At 38.4% G+C, this 22020-nt stretch overlaps 1 protein-coding gene across 5 annotated transcripts in view; it reads right to left on the reverse strand.

Annotated features, from left to right (window-relative positions):
- The window catches only part of DIAPH2 (diaphanous related formin 2), a 352831-nt gene that overhangs the window by 307425 nt on the left and 23386 nt on the right, over positions 1–22020 (reverse strand). For 4 of the 5 annotated variants that reach the window (XM_070952070.1, XM_070952072.1, XM_070952069.1 and 1 more), the window contains exons 2-4: positions 11880–11912; positions 9345–9521; positions 2106–2210 (exon numbers count right to left, since the gene is read on the reverse strand). In XM_070952070.1, coding sequence (XP_070808171.1) covers positions 2106–2210; positions 9345–9521; positions 11880–11912 — 315 coding nt within the window. The remainder of the gene's footprint in view (positions 1–2105; positions 2211–9344; positions 9522–11879; positions 11913–22020) is intronic. The other variant, XM_070952071.1, reaches the window with a different exon arrangement.

The raw sequence follows: 22020 nt of genomic DNA on the forward strand, positions 1-22020 counted from the left end.
GAATCTAGCTTCCCCATTGCATTCTCTCACTGCAGTTGTTAAATTAATCTGGCTGTTAAGTGAATCTAATTCCGGTTGTTAAGTGAATCTGGCTTCCCCATTGACTCTGCTTGTCAAAAGGTTACAAAAGGGGACCCCAGAACACTGCAAACCGTCATAAATATGAGTCAGCGGTCCAGCGTCTAAATTTTGACCACGTGACCATGAGGATGCTGCAACGGTCATAAGTGTGAAAAACAGTCATAAGTCACTTTTTCCAGTCCCGTTGTAACTTCAAACAGTCACTAAATGAACTGCTGTATAGTGTCGTAGTATGGAAGTCACCAAATGCAGATTTCTATTAGCAGAACGCAAGCAATGTAGCCAGGGAATCATTTCAGCACTTGAAAACGTGCTGAATTAATTTCATGACTTCCCTTGAAAGTCTTGCCAAAATCCCATCTCTCTTGAAAACACCGTTTTTATAAATGTATCTGAAATACAGTACTTTTAAAACTTGAAAACAAAATGAGTTATAGGTGGCTTACCACTGCTTGTTTAGCAACAGTTCAGATTTACAAGAGCAATGGGAAAAAAGTGACTTATGATCAGTCCTCGCACTTACGACCACTGCAGCATCCCCACGGTCATATAGTCAGGAAACTGGCCGGCTGTCGGGGTTCTGATGGATGCCCTAATTAAATCATGAGCCTCGAGCCAAGCTTCAAAAGAAACCCAGTTATTTATTTAGGAGCTCCATGTCGGCAGGTACCCAAATGAAGCCACCTCTGACCCCACGTAATTTACAGGCCCTAATCATGACCCTGTTTCCACCTCCCCCCAGGATGTGTCATCAATCACATTCGCCAACACAGCAATTTCGCGGGTTGTAGAGATCACTCCCTTCCGGCCACTGTGGGTAACCCTGGGAGACAGCCTTGAGAAAGATATGTCTGGAATGTGTTCCTGTCTTTGGCTGCCATGTTGCTTCGTCAGATTCCATCCCCCTTGCCTATGACAACTCGAGAGCAGGCCAGGAATGCTTTGCGAGTTGACATCATTATTTATGACAGCTGAAGCATTCTGGAGTCACTGATGAGCATTTGCAGCCTTCCAAGATGGCGTCCAACTAGTCAAGTCAATGGGGAAAGCCAGATTCACTTAATGGCTGCATGATTCATTTAACAAGTCTATTGATTCACTTAACAACCATGGCAAAATAGGTGACAAAATCAGGTGTGACTCAGTTAACAACCCGTTTATAGCTCACATTGTTTAGCACCTGAAATTCTGGTCCAAATGTGGCTGTAAATCATTGCTATTCCATGCAATTCCACAGCCAAGAAACTCTATTGGCCTGGTCTACAAGTACAACTTGTTTCAAAGCATGGGGTGGAAAATGTTTCCAATTTGAGTTCAACACAAACAAATCGACAACGGACTGCTTTGTTAGACCATGAAAGGTGTTTGCTGTTTGGCCTTGTAATCTGTATTTTAAAGCAATCGGTTAGAATCGAGAAGCCTTTTGTAAAAGCTACTTTACAAAGAAGTTGCAAAGCAATTGCAGAATTTTGCGTAACTCTCCTAACAATCGGATTCCTAAACAGATTTGAACATCACGAGACAGGATAGGAAACATCCCAAGAAAGAACAGCATAGGAAAATGAAATCATTGATCCCAGCAGTTTTTTTTTTTTTAAATAGCACCAAATTTATAGCATCAATCAACAAGAAAGCAGTTAGGAAAGATATTTTTTGCACCTTAAGTCAGAAAGTCCTTTTTTTTTTTTTCTTTCTGCTATCATGCATGCAAGAGACACTGTGGAAAATGCTTGATAATTATTCCAGAGCAGTGGATTTAAAATACTTATTGGTTTACTGTAAGGAGAGAATCGTGTTTCAAATTGACTATCCGGTTGTGAGATATGCAATACATTCTAATTAAGGCTTTTTATCTACCCTTGAAGGCATTTTAAAGGATTTCAGGAAAGAAAGCTTTGTAGGTGCTCTTAATGACGATAAAACTGAAGCAGAAATTTGGAGATTTGAGTTGAAAACTGCAGATGTTGTTAAGAGTATTAGTCTGACCTATCTTGGGAAGCGAGGAAGGCAGAAACTCTACTCACAGATTTGGCAGTTGCAGAAATGTACTGGACAACCATTTCACGTTTCGTGGTCAAATCTTTATTCCGTAAAGGAGCTTTTCGTTCTTCATTTAGATTCATGTCTTCCTATAAATAAATAGGCATAACATTGCCAAGATTGGATTATTATGTCATAGTTTTTACTTAATCTTCATGACTGCAGATGCTAAGAATTGCTCTACATCTATTGCAAAATGTAGGGTTGACTGGTTTACTTGAGACAGGCTATATTCCTCATCATTATCCTAAGGTATTAGTTTGTGGAAAAGGCTTTCATGCACACTTCAAACTCTTCCTTTTTTTTTTTAGTCCCCATATCATACCCAATGCCAAGACTGGAATTAGCACAGGGCTGGGAAGAGATATACGTCTTGGCTCAAAAACTGTTGTAACAAGTCATCAAAGAATATTTATTCTAACAGAAACTGAGAATGGCTGGAAAACAGTATGAGGGTTGAAGGCAGCCATTTTGTCTGCTTTCTCTTCTACCCCATTATCGTATTTTACCGCATTACCGTATTTTCTGGAGTATAAAACGCACCTCCCCCCCCAAAAAAGAGGCTGAAAATTTGGGTACTACTTATACGCCGAATGTAGCTTTTTCGAAGCTTTTTTTCATCCCTAACGAGGCGCTAATGAGGCACTAGTGAGTGAAGCGATCTTCCCAGCTTTGCCTGCTCCATTGACTCTCCCGCTGTGCTTTAATGAGGCACTAGCGAGTGAAGTGATCTCCATGCTTTGCTCCGACTCTCAGCTGTTCTTTAGCATCTTTTTTTCAGCCCTAACAAGGCGCTAGCTGAGTGAAATGATCTCCCCGTGCTTTGCCTGCTTTTCTCATTGCTGCTTCCGCTCAGCTGTGCTTTAGAAGCTGTTTTTTATCCCCAAGCAGGGGATAAGAAAACTAGCAAACTAATGTGCTGAAGCTGACCAAACTTAGGACGGTAGCCAGATGAATACCTGATAGGCGGATTTTTCCCCCCTATTTTCCTCCCAAAAAACTAAGCTGCGTCTTATACTCCGGTGCGTCTTATACTCCAAAAGATACAGTAATTTGCACTGTGAAGTTTCCGAAAGATGCCGTAATTAATTCATGCACATTAAAACAGTGGACAAAATTTTGGAAACAGCGTTACCATAACTTGCATTAAACATGGCTCTCAAGGTTGTTGTCAAGCCTGAATTTGATTTGGGTGTGGGATTGTTTGTATCTTTGGGTATTCTAATATGAATTCAGTTTGACACAGTTTGGAGCTGAAGGAGGATAGAGCTCTCAGTCATAACATCAGAGCTAGCTGAGGAGTCACGCACATTCCAACGGCTGGGTAACCGGAGGAGGAGGAGAGAAGTCACCAAGCAACCAGCTCCCAACTTGGTTGGACAATGTGACAGTTTGTTTTGGAAACTTGAGAATCTAAAACTTATATTGGAGTGAAAAGCCCGGGAACTTCAGTACTGGCTTTTCACCAGTTAGTGCCAATATGGTGTATCTAAATAAATTTGTACTTTGACAAAACGGAATGCCTCGGAGTTCAATTTGTGATGGATGCATTACTTGGAACCTGACAGTTGTCTTTTAGGAGAACGAATCCCAGATTTTATAATACTTACCACTTAGGAATGATTATGATAAACATAATTTAATGCCAAGCATACCTTCCAATCAGTCTTAAATTTAAGCAACATATATAATGTACATATACAGTACATCTAAGTTTTGTTTACATAGGAGTTTCAATTGGTCTTAGACCAGTAGAAGCAACGTGCCCATGAGTGCTTGAGTACTATCTTAAGAGGCAGTAAATAAAATTTAAGACAAAACTAAAATAGGTTTATCAAACAACCTATCTAGAAATCCATTCGGAGTAAAGTCCAAATGGAACAACCTATCTCTAGGTTATAAAGGAGTATCTAAAATTATATAAAATGGTGTATCATGTAAAATTACAAAAATGTGACAGTATCTAACATTTATATAAAGTGTGATAACATATTAAATTAGAAAAAATGATAGTATCAAAGATTAGATAGTATCTTTGTAGATTCTATCTAGATACATAGTAGTATCTATGTATCAAGATATATTACATTTTATAGCAATAGCAATTAGACTTATATATCACTTTATAGTGCTTTAAAGCCCTCTCTAAGCAGTTTACAGAATCAGCATATTGCCCCCAACAATCTGGGTTCTCGGAAGGATGGAAGGTTGAGTCAACCTTAAGCCAGAATTGAACTCCTGGCAGTCAGCAGTCAGCAGAATTTGCCTGCAATACTTCATTCTAACCACTGTGCCATCATGGCTCTTTAGCTAATAAATTAGCCATTACATCTGCATAGCAGGAACAGGTCCATGAGCAGTCCGGTGGATCCCACATGCTATGGTACAATGCACGAGTTACATGCATTGTAACAAAAGTCAGTTTATCTATGACCAACATCTGGCCAACTCTGAGCAACCAGGATATCTGCTGATCAGAAGGAAGATCAATCTGGTTACAGTCTTGCTGTAAAAAGAGCTATGAAGAAGAACATTCTCTGTGGATTCCAGAAAGACAAAGGTACAGTCTTTCAACGCCTGGTCCTTTCTTATATTTGTCATCTGATATTGCAGAGGGGATTGTTGTGGCATGCCACCTGCCAGCGGAGCTGGTGGCAGACGATGGGGAGGTTGGGGAGAAACTTGAGTTAGTGCTGGAGTCTGGGGAAGGCTCTGATGGATGCTCTGTGTCGGATGCAGAGATAGAGCCAGGGCCGTCCAACAATTCCCAGCCACCGGAGAGGCAGCTGCCTATGGAGGCCGAGATAAGTGGGGAGGAAGAACAGCTGGGGCCTGTTCCAGAGGCCCATATGTGCAGAGCTGTTAGGAGAGGAGAACAACGGAGGACAAGGAGTTGACTTGGGAAGCAAGGCACAAATGGACGTTGAATGGCCCCTCCCTGCCAGGGGAATAAATAAAAGGAAAGGGGAGTGGTGGTCGTAGGAGACAACAGTTCGGATTTTTGAACATTTGGCTCCTCGTGTTTCATGCCTCAGAGACTGCTTGCCAAAACTTACTTTGCAGCCTTTCGTCTGGGAGCTCACGGTCTGGCAATTATCGCAAGGAACTGATAAGGTCTCTTACTGCAGTTAACTCCTTGAAGGACTAATGCCTGGACTTTTCAGTGGGTGAATGCAATTAATTCACAAGAAGAAAATAAAGAGAGGGGTTTTCGTGACAAGGAGTGTGTTTCTTGTGTCTGCTAAGGCTGGGTCAGAACAGGGAGAGTGTGACATTGGGCAAGAGAAAAAAAGATTGTGAATAGTTGGGTGTTTCTAGTTTAAACTATTCCAGAGTTTTTAAAAGAACAGAATTCATCAAAAATCTAAATTTATGTGGCACGAAATCACGGGCTGGTCCGTTCCCAAAACAGGGAGTCCATCCAAAAAGTTGTATTGCAACATCAACCATGTTTCTCCGAAAATAAGACCCTGTCTTATATTTTTTTTGAACCCTGAAATAAGCCCTTGGCCTTATTGCCATGCGCTCAAAAGCCCGATTGGGCTTATTATCAGGGGATGTCTTATTTCCGGGAAAACAGGGTATTAACTAAAATAGATTCTTGTTTGTCTTTTCAAGCACGCTTTGAGAGAAGAGTGTTTGTAATGGCTTTACTACTTGGATTCTTCAGCTCCGTCACATGTAAAACTGAACACAAAGTGGGATAGGGAAGCCCCAAGAAATCCACAAGAATGTATTCGCTCTCATGAAAAGCAGTAGCTCAAACGGCGTAATTGCTTGCTTAAATAATACAGGGCACCCGCATTTCCGCTATATTACAGCCCATTAAAATGGAAAAGCATGTTGATGCTTGACTCCTTGTGGCATATGACCACTCATCCCTATGATTTTTCTTGGCATCAATATTGCAACGGTTTGCCAATGCCGTGTTTTCTGATTTTTGTAGACTATCATCCCTGGTATTTTGCTGGTCGTCTCCAGCCAAGGACTAACCACAAATACACAGAGACAGTTGCCAAGAAGCAGACAAGCTTGGCCAATAACCACTGTCAGCTGAGGCTCTTCACTCTAAACAAGAAGACAAATAAATCTCCAATATGTTACTTCCTGCAAGATAGCAAGCAGAGCTTAATCCACGGATAACAACTGAAGGCGTCCAGTGATTTATCATGAAAATATCTCACAAAACTTTCACAAAAAGGACCTTTAAAAAAAAAAAAAGAAATAATATAAAATCTGGTCTTGAAGCAACAGCAACCTACAGAAAATAAAAACAGCAAAATAACACCTGATCCTTAAAATACTTTTTTTTAAAGGCTTGAGCATTATAGACCAAAACTTGTACATTGCCATCCTCAATAGGATGAACTTCTCTTATAGTGACTAAGGTTGACTCAGCCTTCCATCCTTCTGAGGTTGGTAAAATGAGGACCCAGACTGTTGGGGGCAATATGCCGACTCTGTAAACCGCTTAGAGAGGGCTGTAAAGCACTGTAAAGTGGTATATAAGTGCAAGTGCTATTGCTATCTTCCTTCCTTCCTTCCTTCCTTCCTTCCTTCCATCCATCCATCCATCCATCCATCCATCCATCCATCCATCCATTAGAATGCAGTATTGCAGGCTAATTCTGTTGACTGCCAGCAGTTCAATCCTGATGGGCTCAAGGTTGAATCAATCTTCCATCCTTCCGAGATGGGTAAAACGAGGACCCAGATTGTTGGGGGAAAGATGCTGACTCTGTAAACCGCTTAGAGAGGGCTGTAAAGCACTGTAAAAAATATAAGTCTAACTGCTATTGCTGTTGCTATCTGTTGCAAGTTGTATCATTTGCAACCCCTATATCATTTGAGCCATAACATCGTTAAGCAATTGATGACTTTTGCACAAAGGTATCAATCAGGCCAAAGTCATAAATTCATACAAGTAACAGAATGTCACTTCACAACATTATTGTGCAAATTGGGTAAATCTCCAGGATATGCTATTTTCTGATGAAGTGGACATTCCTGAATAATTTTCAGCCTCCCGCAATTAGTCTTTAAAGCAAGACTTCACTGTGGATGGGATATTTTGCAATTTTATAACGTTGCTTTACAATTTTTTTTAAAAAAAATTAATCTTAAATTATTCGGTTTTCAATGTTTTATTATATTGATTAAACTGTACGTTGCCCAGAGCCCCTCTATGAAGTAAGTGGGTAGATAAGAAGTTTGATATATAAATAAATAAAGATGCTACGGGGGGACAAAACATAGGAAGTTTGAACAGCAACAATTGTATAATTAACGAATGCCTGTTTAAAATTGTCGTTCACAATGCAATCATCGTTATGGTGATAAGCTTCAACATATTTTGTTCAAAAAAAAAAATGAACTGAAGAATAGGACCTCTATTAATCCTTTTTACCGCTGCTAAAATGGACTACAACCTGAAAACATATATTCCATAATAAATGTATTTATTTATTAATACATTGGTGGTGGCACAGTGGTTAGAGTGCGGTACTACAGGCTACTTCTGCTGACTGTCGGCTGCCTGCAGTTTGCCAGTTCAAATTTCACCAGGCTCAAAGTTGACTCAGCCTTTCGTCCTTCCGAGGTGGGTAAAATGAGGACCCAGATTATTGTGGGCAATATACTGACTCTGTAAACCGCTTAGAGAGGGCTGTAAAGCACTGTGAAGAGGGACAGAAATCTAAATACTATTGCTATTCAGTTCTAACTAATTTTGTTTTCGCTGCAACAGGCTAACTTGGTGATGAATACTATGAAGGGGTGCTTTTAATTCTTTGTAATCTCCCTGACAAAATTCTTAATAACTTCCATTAGGAAATAATGGAAATAAGGTTTATTTATCAAATGGCTTTCATTTTCAAAACTACTTTCACTCACTGGTGAATTCGTTCCATATCCATCACCACTCTAACCATTACAGAGAATTTTGAGTTGCAAACTATTAGTGGCTAATTAGAAACTATTGAACAATTATCTTTATGGGATAAGACATGATCAAGCTATTACACACCATTATGTGGTCACTGAGAAAGATGAAAATGTCACAAGGGCTGTCTAGTATTTATTTATTGAATTTATTTATTGAATTTATATTGCCGCCTATTCGCCTATGGCGATTCAAGGTGGCATACAGAATATAAAACCTCATTTAAAACAATAAAACTAATAAAAAGAATCAAATAAATTAATATAATAAACTAAAATCAACCCCCACCCTCCATCCCAGCGACAGCAGATCACACGAGCCATTTAATGGGCTCCATCCCGCTCTGGGTACCCCAGGCTGGCTGGGAGAACCAGATCTTCAGCAACTTCCGGAAGAGTATTAGAATGGGTTCCGTTCTAATCTCTGGGGGAATGATGTTCCAGAGAGAGGGAGTCACCATGGAGAAGGCTCTTCTTCTGGGTCCCACCAGGTGTATTTCCCTTGAGGATGGGACCTGCAGCATTTCCTGCCTCCCCGCTCTGATGGGTCGGGTAGATGTGACCGGCAAGAGATGGTCCCTAAGATAACCTGGTCCCAACATATTAGCATTTTTATTTGAAGTAAAATTGACTTTCTAGCAGTGGTGAAATCCTACTGGTTCGCACCAGTTCTGGCAAACCGGTAGTGATAAAATCTACCGGTTCAGCGAACTGGTAGTAAAAAAAAAAAAGCTACCGGCTGGTCCGAACCGGTATTTCCGATGATCAGCTGTGCCGCGCGGTTTATATTCGCTAGAAAGCAGGAAATCCTGCTTTCTAGCGAATCTAAATCACGCGGCACAGCTGTTCCCCCCCCTCGCTGTTCCTACTTACCTTCAAACGGCTCCTTTTTCCGCATGAAGTGTGCGTTTGGTGCGCACTGCACATGTGTGAGCAGCATGTGTTTGGTGCGCTCTGTGCATGCACATGCAGCATGCGTTTGGGGCACAGTGCACATGCACGGGCACAGTGTGCATCTGGCATGTCCCGCGCATGCGCAGGCAAGCAAACTGCTAGCAACCCGCAGAGTATTTCACCACTGCTCTCTAGTCCTCTACTCAAGAAAATCAATGTCAAAGCCTGTTAGAATTCTCCATCCTCAAATAGTCAACTTTTAATTACTGATTTCACTTTTCTTATTGAAAGGAACTGTTTCATTCAGAAGTTTGATAGATCAATGGCACAAAACAATGCTCTATTCGCAATATAGATACAACACACCCATTGAGAACATTAAAACTTACCATCATTTTCTCAAACAAGTCCATAACTTCTTTTTCCGATAAATTCATTGAACGTTCATCAAACAGTGGCTGAGCCACTGGCAATTCGTTTATAGAGGCCGGTGAGTCGATAGGATGCTGGATAAGAAGTCTTTCCTTTTTGACTCCAGATTTCCTAAAACTAGTTAATCTGTCCCGCTGCAAAAAGAAAAGAAATATTCTTAAACGTAGATGTTTTGGAGAAAACACATCGACGCATTACTTCACATGCTAGCAACAGAGGAATAATCATGCCCAAAATTAAGCCATACTGCTTATTTCTGAGACTGTACTTCATGTGCTTTGTTTTACCTAATCGTGGTTACTGGACAGAATCAGGATATGTGGTTTATTAAAATAGAGAAACTCCAGATCTGGAACCAAGTAACTTTTTGAAGCAAGAAAAGCTAAGTTTAAACCGAGTCGATTCTTACTCTGCATCTATTTCTTCTGCTATTAATCAATAAAAAAGGCACAATTTGACTGAGATTCTAGAAGCACATTGTTCTCTGAAGTCTTTTAGGCCAATACTAAAACCCACTTTGTGTACAAAATTAGAAGAAGGTATTTAAAGAAAGAACACTCAGATTTTGAGAACATTTTTACATATCTAACACTTAGTTTTGTTCTTACATAATCACAGTGCACTCGGCTTCAGCGGCAGAGACATACCACATCATCTAAAAGGGGCATCATTTCCATAAACTGATAACTGGAGAATGTTTAATAAGATGAATGTAAGTCCCTTTTGTAAGGCCTGAACCAAGGCATTTTTAAGGCCCTCCATGATAAAAGTACAGTCTCATCGTAGAAACAAATCAGCTGTAAAAATGCCTTACATAAGATAAAGTTACATGCTTCATCACATTAGTTGAAGATAACATTAAGAAGCGCAATGTTGCAGGCAAAAGGGCCTTAATCTATTGTTTCTCTCAGCACTGCATGCATGCCTGGTTATGCATTAGTAGAAAAGAATCTATTTTTTGCTTTTGCTTAGCCGGAAGATATTCAGTATAAACGAGAGTCAGCAAAAGGTGGGAGCCACTTCGGGTGATGGGAAACTTTCATGAGATGAATGAGCTGGGTTGCAGCCTGGTGAAATTCAATAGGATTTTACTGGAACAGGCTATGAGTTGCAATACATCCAGTGCTCCAAGAGAGCAAAATTGCAGCAATGGCTAATTCCTTCCAAGAAGGTGTGAATTTATAGTATGTGTTGAATTGGGAGATTTTTTTTTTTTTAAATAAACAGATCAGTCATAGCCAGGGTGGATTTGATTTAAATCAAGTCGCTTTAAAACACGATTTTAAATCACGATTTAAATCACTAGTAAAAAAAGGCTTGATTTAAATCAACTCGATTTAAATCATAATTTTTTAAAGAGCAACTGTCATCTCTGTCCGCAGCGGCTCCTCCTCTGATCCGTTATTGACTCACCAACAGTCCCAATATTGCAGAATATATAGCCTCATGCTCCCTAACTAAGCTCCATTTCATGCTGAATAAACTAAATTATTAATGTTATCTTAAATAGAAAAATATCTTTAGATAGATTTTTTTAGTCCAAAAGCATTTTATTAAAATAAATTTGATAAAAATTAAAAAAAAAATCCGATTTAAATTTTTTAAATTTATAAAATTTAAAAGTCGATTTTTTTTATCCACCCTGGTCATAGTTAAGGCTGCTATATCATATTTTTCCGAGTATAAGACGCACCTTAGTTTTTGGGGAGGAAAATAAGAACAAAGCTGATTGGTAGGTGGATCGGCCTCCCGGAATATCCCCAATCAGCTGTTCCCAGAGATGAATTTTAGCAACAGGTTCCTTGGTTATGAACGATGTGCCTTGCTTTTTTTTTTTTTTTTTTGCTTTTTTTTCTGCCTCTGAAACTTCTGAAACTCTGTTTCAGAAAAAACTTTTTTTCCTGCCTCTGAAAGCCTCCAAAACAGAGCTTCAGAAAAAAAGCCTCTGAAGCTCTGTTTGGAGGCTTTTTTTCTGAAGCTTCGCTTCTGATGCTTTTTTTCAGCCTCTGAAACCTCCGTTTGAGAAGCTGGGCAGAGCTACTTTCGGAATATAAGACGCATCCAGATTTTCACCCTCTTTTTTGGGGGGAAAAGGTGCGTCTTATACTCTGAAAAATACGGTAATTGCCATGCAGGCAGCACAAATTAACAGCACATGTTGATGATGCCAAAACTTTTTTGGAATCAGAACACAACATAATATCAGGCAACTTTATCTACTTCCCATTTTAGAAGACTAGTTAAAATTATATCAACACATGGAAGGCTAATTTTGATCTGTCATGGCAACCAATTTAATTTCAAGATTTCCCTGGAATACAAATTCTCTTTGGTTGGAGGTGACCGCTTGTTGTGATCCTAGTGTAAGAGCCAGTTAGGATGTTAGTGGTTATTAATAGGAGCACATCATACATCTCTATTTATAATTAAGGTTATGCGATATATTGTAAGCAACATGCACTAAAATACAAACCCACATATGAGGATCTTACCACATCATCTGCCAAAGTTTTTATCTGTAGATTCTATTCAAATCAAGAAGACAAGAAAATGTGTGTTACCTAGCGTAAATCAAATTTAGAGATCCCTCTTTTCATTTGCATTGAAACCTTTTCTTATTTTCTCACTAAACATCAGCCTCAAAAGGTATCAACCCTATTGCCATCACAGAAGCTTCCTCTGGAGCAGGGGTCACCAACCTTTCAGACCTCAGGGACCACTAAATTCATAATTTTAAATCCCGCGGACCACTAATATGATCTGCCTAATGACCAGCTGGGTGGGCGTGGCTAGGTGGTCACGTAACTGGGTGGGTGTGGCCAACTCGATGTCACTCACATCGAGGGGCGCCTCGATGGCCTCTACTCACACCTCCCCTCCCAGTCACTCCTCACCTGCCCACCTGGGCTCCTTAGGTTCCCAACAGGAAGCAGTTGTTGGAGCTAAGCAGCCACCATGAGAAAGAGTTGTCAAAACAGCTCAGTTCAAATTGGGTCTGACCGAGAAGGAGGCTCAGCAGAAGCACCTCACTGAGGACTACGAGCATAGGCTTTCCAAGCAGAGAGAAGACCTGTGGAAGTGCAAGGCCAGGTACCGGCATCTGGAGACTCAACGCACTGAGATGATCAGCCTTTCCCAGGCCATGATGGAAGGAGGCCCTCTGGCTCTTTGCCATCAGTGGTACTTCCCTCCAGCCTTCGCCCAAAACCCCGCACTAGGAGGCTGAAGCAGAACCCAAGTCGGAATTTCTGCCCCCCGCCGACCCGCAGAAATAGACCCTGAAGGGGGAGACTCTCTGCAGCAAAACAAACGTTCATTGCACGTATCCAGCCCAGGGAGCGTAGTTTGAGGATTCCTGGTTTAGTCCAATATAAAAAATGCAAATAATTTTTCTGCGGACCACCAAAATTTTCTCGCAGACCACCAGTGGTCCAAGGACCACCCGTTGGTGAGCGCTGCTCTGGAATGCAGGTGTTACACCACATTACTCTTAAACCAGACATGGATGGCACAGGAATTCTGGGAGTTGAAGTCCATTGTTGCCCAGCCCCTGCTCTAAATCCATCTATTCAACCATTCAAAACTTTCCAGTTTTCACCACGAAACCTGTACAAAGAATATAAACTACAGGAGAAGACCTTAGAACGGAAAGAAAGAAAAAGCCAAGAAAGCTATTTGGTGGGATATATTATTTTCACTCTGCCCGTTTAGAATCAACACAAAACAAAGGCTTATAATTGGAAAATTGGGTCTGTAAGATACAACATTTTGATCACTAAGAATATCATGCTGCAAAACCTTAAGATGAACGCTCAAAATATAAGGTAAAACAAGAAGCTGATTTTTAAGTTAACTTGGAAGTTTTGATAATGTACTTGGCCAAAATGTACAATACAGTCCTAAAAGTAGGATGATGGTTATATAGGCACCCTTTCCCAATTCCTTCCTTCCTTCCTTCCTTCCTGCCTGCCTGCCTGCCTGCCTTCCTTTCCTTCCTTCCTTCCTCCTTCCTACCAACCTTCCAACCAACCAACCTTGACTGCTATGGCTTGAACTACCAGACTCCTCCTTTACCAAAATGTTACTATGCTTTCGGAGATTCTTAGAAAACAAAAGTAATAGACTTCCGGCGGTGACGTCAGCGTGCAAGGAACGAGGGGAACGAGGCTCCGTCCCCGAAGTTCCAAATTTCTTGATTGGAAGCCGTTGCTGGCACTATCGACCACGGAGAGGTCGATAGAAAAAGGAGGACTCCCTAGGACCTCGGAGTGACAGCAATCACCCCGAAGGTTCAGAGGAAAACCCCCTAATTCCAACCGGGAAAAAAACCAGCCATTTTGGCTGGCCGGAGCGCTGTCAACCGATAAGGGTGGAAGCGAAGATTGCAGAGAGAAACTTCGGTAATTGGACTAAATCATCTGAAAAGTGAACGGTATATTTACAAAGAGTTAAGGATTTAAAACATCGGCGGGAAGAGGACTCCTAAAAGCGGCGGTAAGATCGCCAGACAAGCGGCGAGAGAAAGTGATCGGAGCGGAAACTAACACTCACAGTGACAGCGCAGATTTGACTGGCGAAAGGACGAGAGACGGAAGGAAAGGATTACAAGCAAGCGGTGGATTATAATTTTATAAATAACGCGTTTTGATTTAACAAAGAATAAAGACTATTGGAGAAAGGGATAGTAGAAAGTGAAACTTAAGAATTAAGACTCTTTAAGCCTGTTGTGGGCAAAAGGGAATCAGCTAAACGGAGTGAAAGGTGGACTGAGGATCGAGGACTTGGAGAAGGATTTTTTACTTTGTATCCAGCAGTAATAATAAATCCAAACCACAGATAAAGGACTGGTAGTAAGACATTGGACACATTGATGCTGCTGGTAGAGGAGATATAACTTGCTACAAATCGGAACAATTACCTTACTGTTTCAACGGGAATTATTGCAACAGAACTGTGAAAGCTGGGCGAGCTAAAGGCGAACTGAAGAACGAAGGAAGAAGGGAAAGGAAGTAATTTCAATTGGTCTGAAAGTGACTTAATGGAGAACTTTTAACATCTATTATCAAAGATAGCTATCTTATTTATATTATAAAATCCAACTACAGTTTAATTAACTCTGTCTAAATAATACTAATACTAATTTTGAAGTTAATATAATACGTATTAATTGACTTAAGATTAATTTATACATTTTTTTTTTTCTCTCTTTTACTGTCTTATGGTTTTCTATCTCATTGAATTAAGACAATAGATTCTATAGTAATATATTGTATATTGTGTATTGATTGGAAATTTAGATACTAACATAGATACTGTAAAGAAACTGTTATAGATAATATTAAGGAATAATAAGGAATAATAATTGTGATAATTAATACAAATACTATACATTGGTAATGGTGATATAACTTAAATACATATAGAACCTAATAGAATATCTTAGACGATTTATAGGGAATCTTAGACTACATAGGTTTATTATACAAAGGTACACATGAATTGTTTAGACTTAATGTGAATTTAAGTATTAATATAACTTGGTATTTAAATATTGACGATATTACACTGTTTAGGAATAAGAATAGGAAAATGAATTGCTAAAACACTGTATTTCCCCTTAACCCCACTGAATTAATCAATTTGACTCCTATATAACGATATTTCAATTACCCCCAATCAGTGTATGAAAATTTGGAAAAAAATAATACAAAAAACGATGGCAACATCCTCAATAACAATAACTAAACAAGGGAAAAAACCAGCACCCATACAATCCTCACCGGCACAACAAAAAACCATTGACACGATGCTAACTACAGACAAGGATAAAGCTGCTACTACACACAACATACAGAATATACATTCTATATTGGCTATGATTCAGGAGGGGATGAACAAGACCCAAGAAACAATAGCGAATAACCACGAAGAAACCAAAAAGAATCATGAAGAACTGAAATTAGAAGTAGGACAAATAAACGACAATATAAAAAAAATGGACGATAAGATTGAAAGAATACAACAAAACATAGTTAAAAACGAAGAACGAATTCAAAATATAGAAGCCAAAATGGTCCAATCGGAGAAGAAGATAGATAACATCGAACAAAATCAAATGGAAGTAAACAGAGAACTTGAAGAATCAATTACCCATTTAGAATTAGAAAAGGCATCTTTCTTTTTACGGTTTCAAAATATAGCAGAAACAAAGGGAGAAGATCTAAGAGACTTGATGACAGGGATATTAGTGGAGGCTTCCCAAAAGGAAAAAAACGATATTAGTAGGGAAATTGACGAAATTTATAGAGTGCATACGAATTATGCCCGTAGGCACAAACTACCCGGAGAAATACATGTCAGATTTGCACGTAAAACTGTTAAAGATGAGATTTATACACTAATGAGAGAGGAGAAACCATGCTACAAAGGGAAAGAAATAATAACCTTAAAACAAGTCCCAAGAAGAATAAGAGAATATAGGAAAAACTATAATTTCTTGACAACCCTACTGAACCAACATAAAATAATGTTCCGCTGGCTGGTGCCAGAGGGAATCCTAATATCCTGGGATGACAAAAAATATAAAATTGACACGATAGAGAAGGCACAAGAATTTTTTGACACGCATTTTATAATAGAAGAAGAACAGGAAACTAGGTGTGACTCAGATAATACAAACCAGGAACACCCCTCGGGGGAAACAAAAAAAGGAAAGGAAGAAAAGGAGTCTAGGGAAAAAGAGAGGATTGAAAGAGAAGGGGCTAGGGGGAAAACACAAATGGTAACAAGAAACACAAGTAAACTCAAACTAACAAACAAAAACTAAAGGAAATGGGACAAGAATTGAAATTAATTTCAATTAACATAAATGGCCTTAATCTACCAACCAAAAGAACACATATCTTTAAAAAACTTCAAAAATTAGATACAGACATTATCAATTTACAAGAAGTACACATTAAAAAACAACACAAAAAATTATTAGAAAACAGAAAACTTGGATCATTATTTACCTCACTATCAGACCAAAAAAAAAGAGGCATTGCAATATACGTTAAAAACCATATCCAGGCAAAACAAATTTACACAGACGGGGATGGTAGGATATTAATGGTCAATATTAAGACAGAGGCCCGAAATATGTTATTAGTATCAATATATGCTCCAAACGGGAACCAAAAAGAATACTTTAAAAAGCTACACGACAAAATTAAAGAATTAGACTACGAACACATATGCATAATAGGGGACTATAACGCAATTGTAGATATGGACTATGACTACCAAAGTAACAAAAAAAACAAATCTAAGAAAAAGACACTACCGGATACTTTTAAGGACATGACTCAAGAGTTACAACTGAAAGATGCCTGGAGAGAATTGAATAAAACTAAAAAACAGTATACATATTATTCAAATCCCCATCAGTCTTGGTCCAGACTAGATATGGCCTGGATGACGGCAGAACTAAGAGAAAGCATAAAAGAAATTGAAATCACACCGAACATATGGGCAGACCACAGTCCTATAACAATAGTCTGGAAAGGCCGGTCAAGGAGAGGAAGATGGATGATGGATAGAGAAATCACCAAAGATAAAGAATACATAGAGATGATAAAGAAAGAGATGGAGATATTTTTTCAAATAAACAAAAAGGAACATACATCATTACAAATTCTATGGGATGCCACAAAAGCATATATAAGAGGATTAACAATCTCATTCAAGGTGAAGAAAAATAGAGAGAAACAACAAAGAAGGGATAACCTAATGACTGAGCTCGGAAAACTAGAAGTAGAATTACAGAACAGACCAGATGGGAAAGAGATTAAGGAAAAAATAAAACATATCAAACACGAAATAAATTTAATAACAACAACAGAAATAGCTAGGAAGATTAAAATGGCAAAGCAAAACCAATTTGAATTTGCTAATAAAACAGGACGTTGGTTGGCATATAAATTAAAGAAAGAAAAGGAGAAAAGACTAATACACCAACTTCAAGATGAACAAGGGCAACTACAGCATATGAATGAGGCAAAAAAGCGAATTGTAAGGAACTTCTATCAGGAACTATATACGCAGGAAGAAATCCAATTGGAGAAAGTAAAAGAATATATAAACAAAGCCAATATCCAAGAAATAAAAGAAACTCAAAGAGAACTCTTGAACAGACCAATATCGATGTTAGAATTAATTGAAGCAAAGAAGAAGCAGAACAACAATAAAACACCAGGCCCAGATGGTATCCCGGCAGAATTCTATAAAATCGAGAATCAGTCAATGGATGACATTTTATTACAAGTTCTGAACGAAGCGATTTTAAAAGCTAAAATTCCTAAATCATGGATCGAGACAATTATTACATTGATACCTAAAGAAGATTCAGATCTAACTCAAACCAAAAACTACAGACCCATATCACTCCTAAACGCAGACTATAAATTATTTACATCGATTATGGCTCAGAGAATGAAGAAAATTATTGTGAATTATATCCATCCAGACCAAAATGGCTTTATTCCAAATAGGCAAATCAACAAGAACACAAGAACAATAATTAATATACTGGAATATTATGAGCAAAAATCAGATGAAAAAATGGCCTTACTCTTCCTCGACGCACAGAAAGCTTTCGACAATCTGAACTGGGGGTTTTTAATATTGCAACTAGAAAAAATGGGAACTGGCGAGAAATTTCTTAATATGATCCAAACAATATATTCAGATCAAATTGCAAGAATATGGATAAATGGAGAGACAACAGACCAATTTAAAATATCCAAAGGAGTGAGACAAGGATGTCCTCTTTCTCCTATACTATATATATTAGCACTCGAGCCCCTATTGAACGAAATTAGGAATGACAATGAAATAAAAGGATTAAGAACAAAAAACCAGGAATACAAACTACAAGCATTCGCGGATGACGTAGTATTTATATTAGAGGAACCGAAACAATCAGGACTGAATTTATTAAGGAAGATAGAACAATACGGCGAAGTGGCAGGTTTGAAAATTAATAGACAAAAAACTAAATTACTAACTAAAAATTTGACAAAACCCCAGGAGGAGGAGCTGGAAGAGGCACTAGGAATACAAACAACAACCAAAATAAAATATTTAGGAATTTGGCTCACCAATAAAGTATCATCATTAAAAGAAGACAACTACATTAAATTGCTTAAACAGATACAGAAGGACTTAGATGCATGGAGTAAATTAAAACTATCATTATTAGGCAAAATTGCTTCAATTAAAATGACTATTTTACCAAAAATGTTATATTTATTTAGAACAATACCGATAAGTCCGGGGAAAACATATTTTAAAGACCTTGATAAAATGATATACAAGTATATATGGCAGGGGAAGAGAGCCAGGATTAAATTGAAACACCTGCAAGATACCAAAGAAAGAGGCGGCCTGGGATTACCAGATTGGCAAACCTACTACATTGCAACAGCCCTAACCTGGATCAAGGATTGGATGACACTCAAAGACAAACGAATACTAGCCCTAGAAGGATTCGATCTGTTCAAAGGTTGGCACGCATTTCTATGGGAAGAAAAGCCCAGACAGCATGAGCATTTCAGGAGACACTACATTAGAGGAGCACTAGCAAAAATTTGGATTGAAATAAGAAGGAAACATTATGATAAAATTCCAAGATGGATATCAACCATGGAAGCACAAATTTACCCGAACACAATGGATATGAATAAAATGAAGACCTACGACGAATTGTTGAATACAGAGGGAGATATAAAAACAACAGAGGAATTGAGACAACAGGGCACGGACATAGATTGGTGGACGTATTTACAGATAAAATCAAGATATAAAAGCGATATGAAAAAATTTGGAATCCAAAAAGAAAGGAATGAATTAGACAAAATTATAATGCAATCAGATGATAAATTAATAACTAAAATATACAATTATTTGCTTAAATACAAACTGGAAGAAGAAGTGGTGAAGGAAAATATGATTATTTGGGCTAAAAATTTTGGATATAATATTAATTTAGAAAAGTGGGAAAAAATGTGGAAAGTCAATACTAAACTGACGATGTCCGTGCCCTACAAGGAAAATACATATAAGATGTTTTACAGATGGCATCTCCCCCCTGCAAGACTGGCAAAGATGTTCCCCAACACCAATCCAAATTGTTGGAAATGTAAAACACAGAAGGGGACTTACTTCCACATGTGGTGGTCATGTCCAAAAGTTAAAAAATTTTGGAAAACAATTCAAAGTCAATTGGAAGAAATCACCACCCAAAAAGTACCCCTCAGACCGGAAACATACTTATTAGGAATACTCACAAAAGATTATAAAAAAGAGACACAATACCTAATTATACACATCCTAACCGCTGCCAGAATCGCTTTTGCACAGATGTGGAAATTGGAAAATACGCCAACAGAGGAAAAAGTAATACAAAAAACAATGGAATGTGCAGAAATGGATAAACTGACCAAAGAAATTCAGGGAAAAGAAGACTCAGACTATTACCTAATTTGGCAAAAATGGTATAACTGGTTAGAAAAAAAGGACACGAATTAAGGAAATACCATCTAACTATATTCAAACATAGAAACAAAATGAAATATTGTTATATAAATATTGATATATGATGAAGTATAATCTGTACAGATATATTGATATACAACTACCGAGGTTTCTACACTTCAAAGCTCAAGTCTTAGGACTTGATTTTATTGTATAGTTAGTCTATGTATAGTTTGTTTAAATGTTTGTGTTTGTCTGTGTATGTTGGATTATAAAAAAATAATAAAAAAAAAAATTAAAAAAAAAAAAAAAAGAAAACAAAAGTAATAGAATCTGCTTTACTAGAATGGTGTTCACCTAATTCTGTCAAAATAATGTAACACAAGGATGATAAAGAAATCATGGGAAGTTATAGGAACTAGATTACTAGATTACTTTTTGGTAAATGACTACTATGTACACCTAACCTATTTGCCAATTAATCTCAGAGTACATTCTCAACATTCCAAATGTGCTCACCAGAACCTCCTCACCCCAAAATAGCTTACTTCTAATCAAGCTTAGTTATCCTTGCCTTTGATCACAATTCTCCATGATGCAATTTGAGCTACAGTGGTATCGTAATTAGGATCTTGGACTGAAATTGGGGAAAAAAACCAGGTTTATGTGCATCTTTGGCCACTGTTCAATCATCAACAGAGCCTTGATAGTACAGGGGTTTAGTGCACCCTGTTATTAACACAGCTGCCTGCAATTTCTGCTGGTTCGAATCTCTCCAAGGCTCAAGGTTGACTCAGCCTTCCATCCTTTCTAAGGTAGGTGAAATGAGGACCCAGTTTGTGGGGGCAATAAGCTGACTTTGTATAAAATATACAAAAGAATGAAGGCTATTGCTTAACGCATTGTAAGCCGCCCTGAGTCTCCGGAGAAGGGCGGCATATAAATCAAATTAAAAAAAAAAAAACAACAACTCTAAACCAACCATCCTCTCCCAATTCAATGGGAAATGTAGGAAACATGTGAGAAGAAGCACTATGTATCTGATCTTGCATAAGAAGTGGGGGATAGACACCTTGCATATTAATTAATTAAAATGCAGGTTGGTTCTGCAGGTATTGAAGGCTTTTAAAGAGCCACTTCTTTAGGAACAAAAACCTAGCTTGACATGATTTACCAGCTTGTAAAATTTGGAATTTTACTCAGTGGGGACATGGTGGCTCAGTGGCTAAGATGCTGAGCTTGTCGATCGAAAGGTTGGCAGTTCAGCGGTTCGAATCCCTAGTGCCGCGTAACGGGGTGAGCTCCCGTTACTCTTCCCAACTTCTGCCAACCTAGCAGTTTGAAAGCATGTAAAAAAGGCAAGTAGAAAAATAGGGACCACCTTTGGTGGGAAGGTAACAGCGTTCCATGCGCCTTTGGCGTTTAGTCATGCCGGCCACATGGCCACGGAGACGTCTTCAACAGCGCTGGCTCTTTGGCTTTGTAACAGAGATGAGCACCGCCCCCTAGAGTCGGGAACGACTAGCACATATGTGTGAAGGGAACCTTTACCTTTAAAATTTGGAAAAGTCCTTCAAACTATGACACAGAACTACCGATAGCTTTAAAAAAAATTTTTCTTTCTCATGATTTATCATAAAAACTCGGGGGTCACTACTGCTTAAGTAGCAATCTCTTATTCTAGTAAACAAACACATTTTCTCTGGGAACAGTAATAAAAACTGTTAGGTGCTTACTCTCATCCAATGTGCCACCTCAAGTCATTTGTTTCGTTTGACCCATACAGATGTGACTAGAACATTTTTTCTTTTATGTTATGTATTCCAAACTATTTTTAGAAAGGACATGCAGCACTATATTTCTGTTTCATATAATAACTCAAGCAAAGTCATTTTGGAAAGTGAGTTTGAAGCTATTGTTGAATTCTGGACGTATTCCTATTATTATTATTATTATTATTTTCAGCAATATGCCACATGTTGTATTAAATTCTGCCACGCTTATTTATTCCAATGTATTTTATTTATCAATAATGCATAAGATTCTTCACTTCAAAGCTCATCACAAACAAGAGAAAAGCTATTACCGTACAATCCCGCTTGTTTTCGAGCTTTAACT

Source organism: Pituophis catenifer, unplaced genomic scaffold, assembly GCF_029215685.1.
Source record: "Pituophis catenifer annectens isolate HBS135680 unplaced genomic scaffold, rPitCat1.0.hap2 SCAF_11, whole genome shotgun sequence".
NCBI classification, from domain to species: domain Eukaryota; kingdom Metazoa; phylum Chordata; class Lepidosauria; order Squamata; family Colubridae; genus Pituophis; species Pituophis catenifer.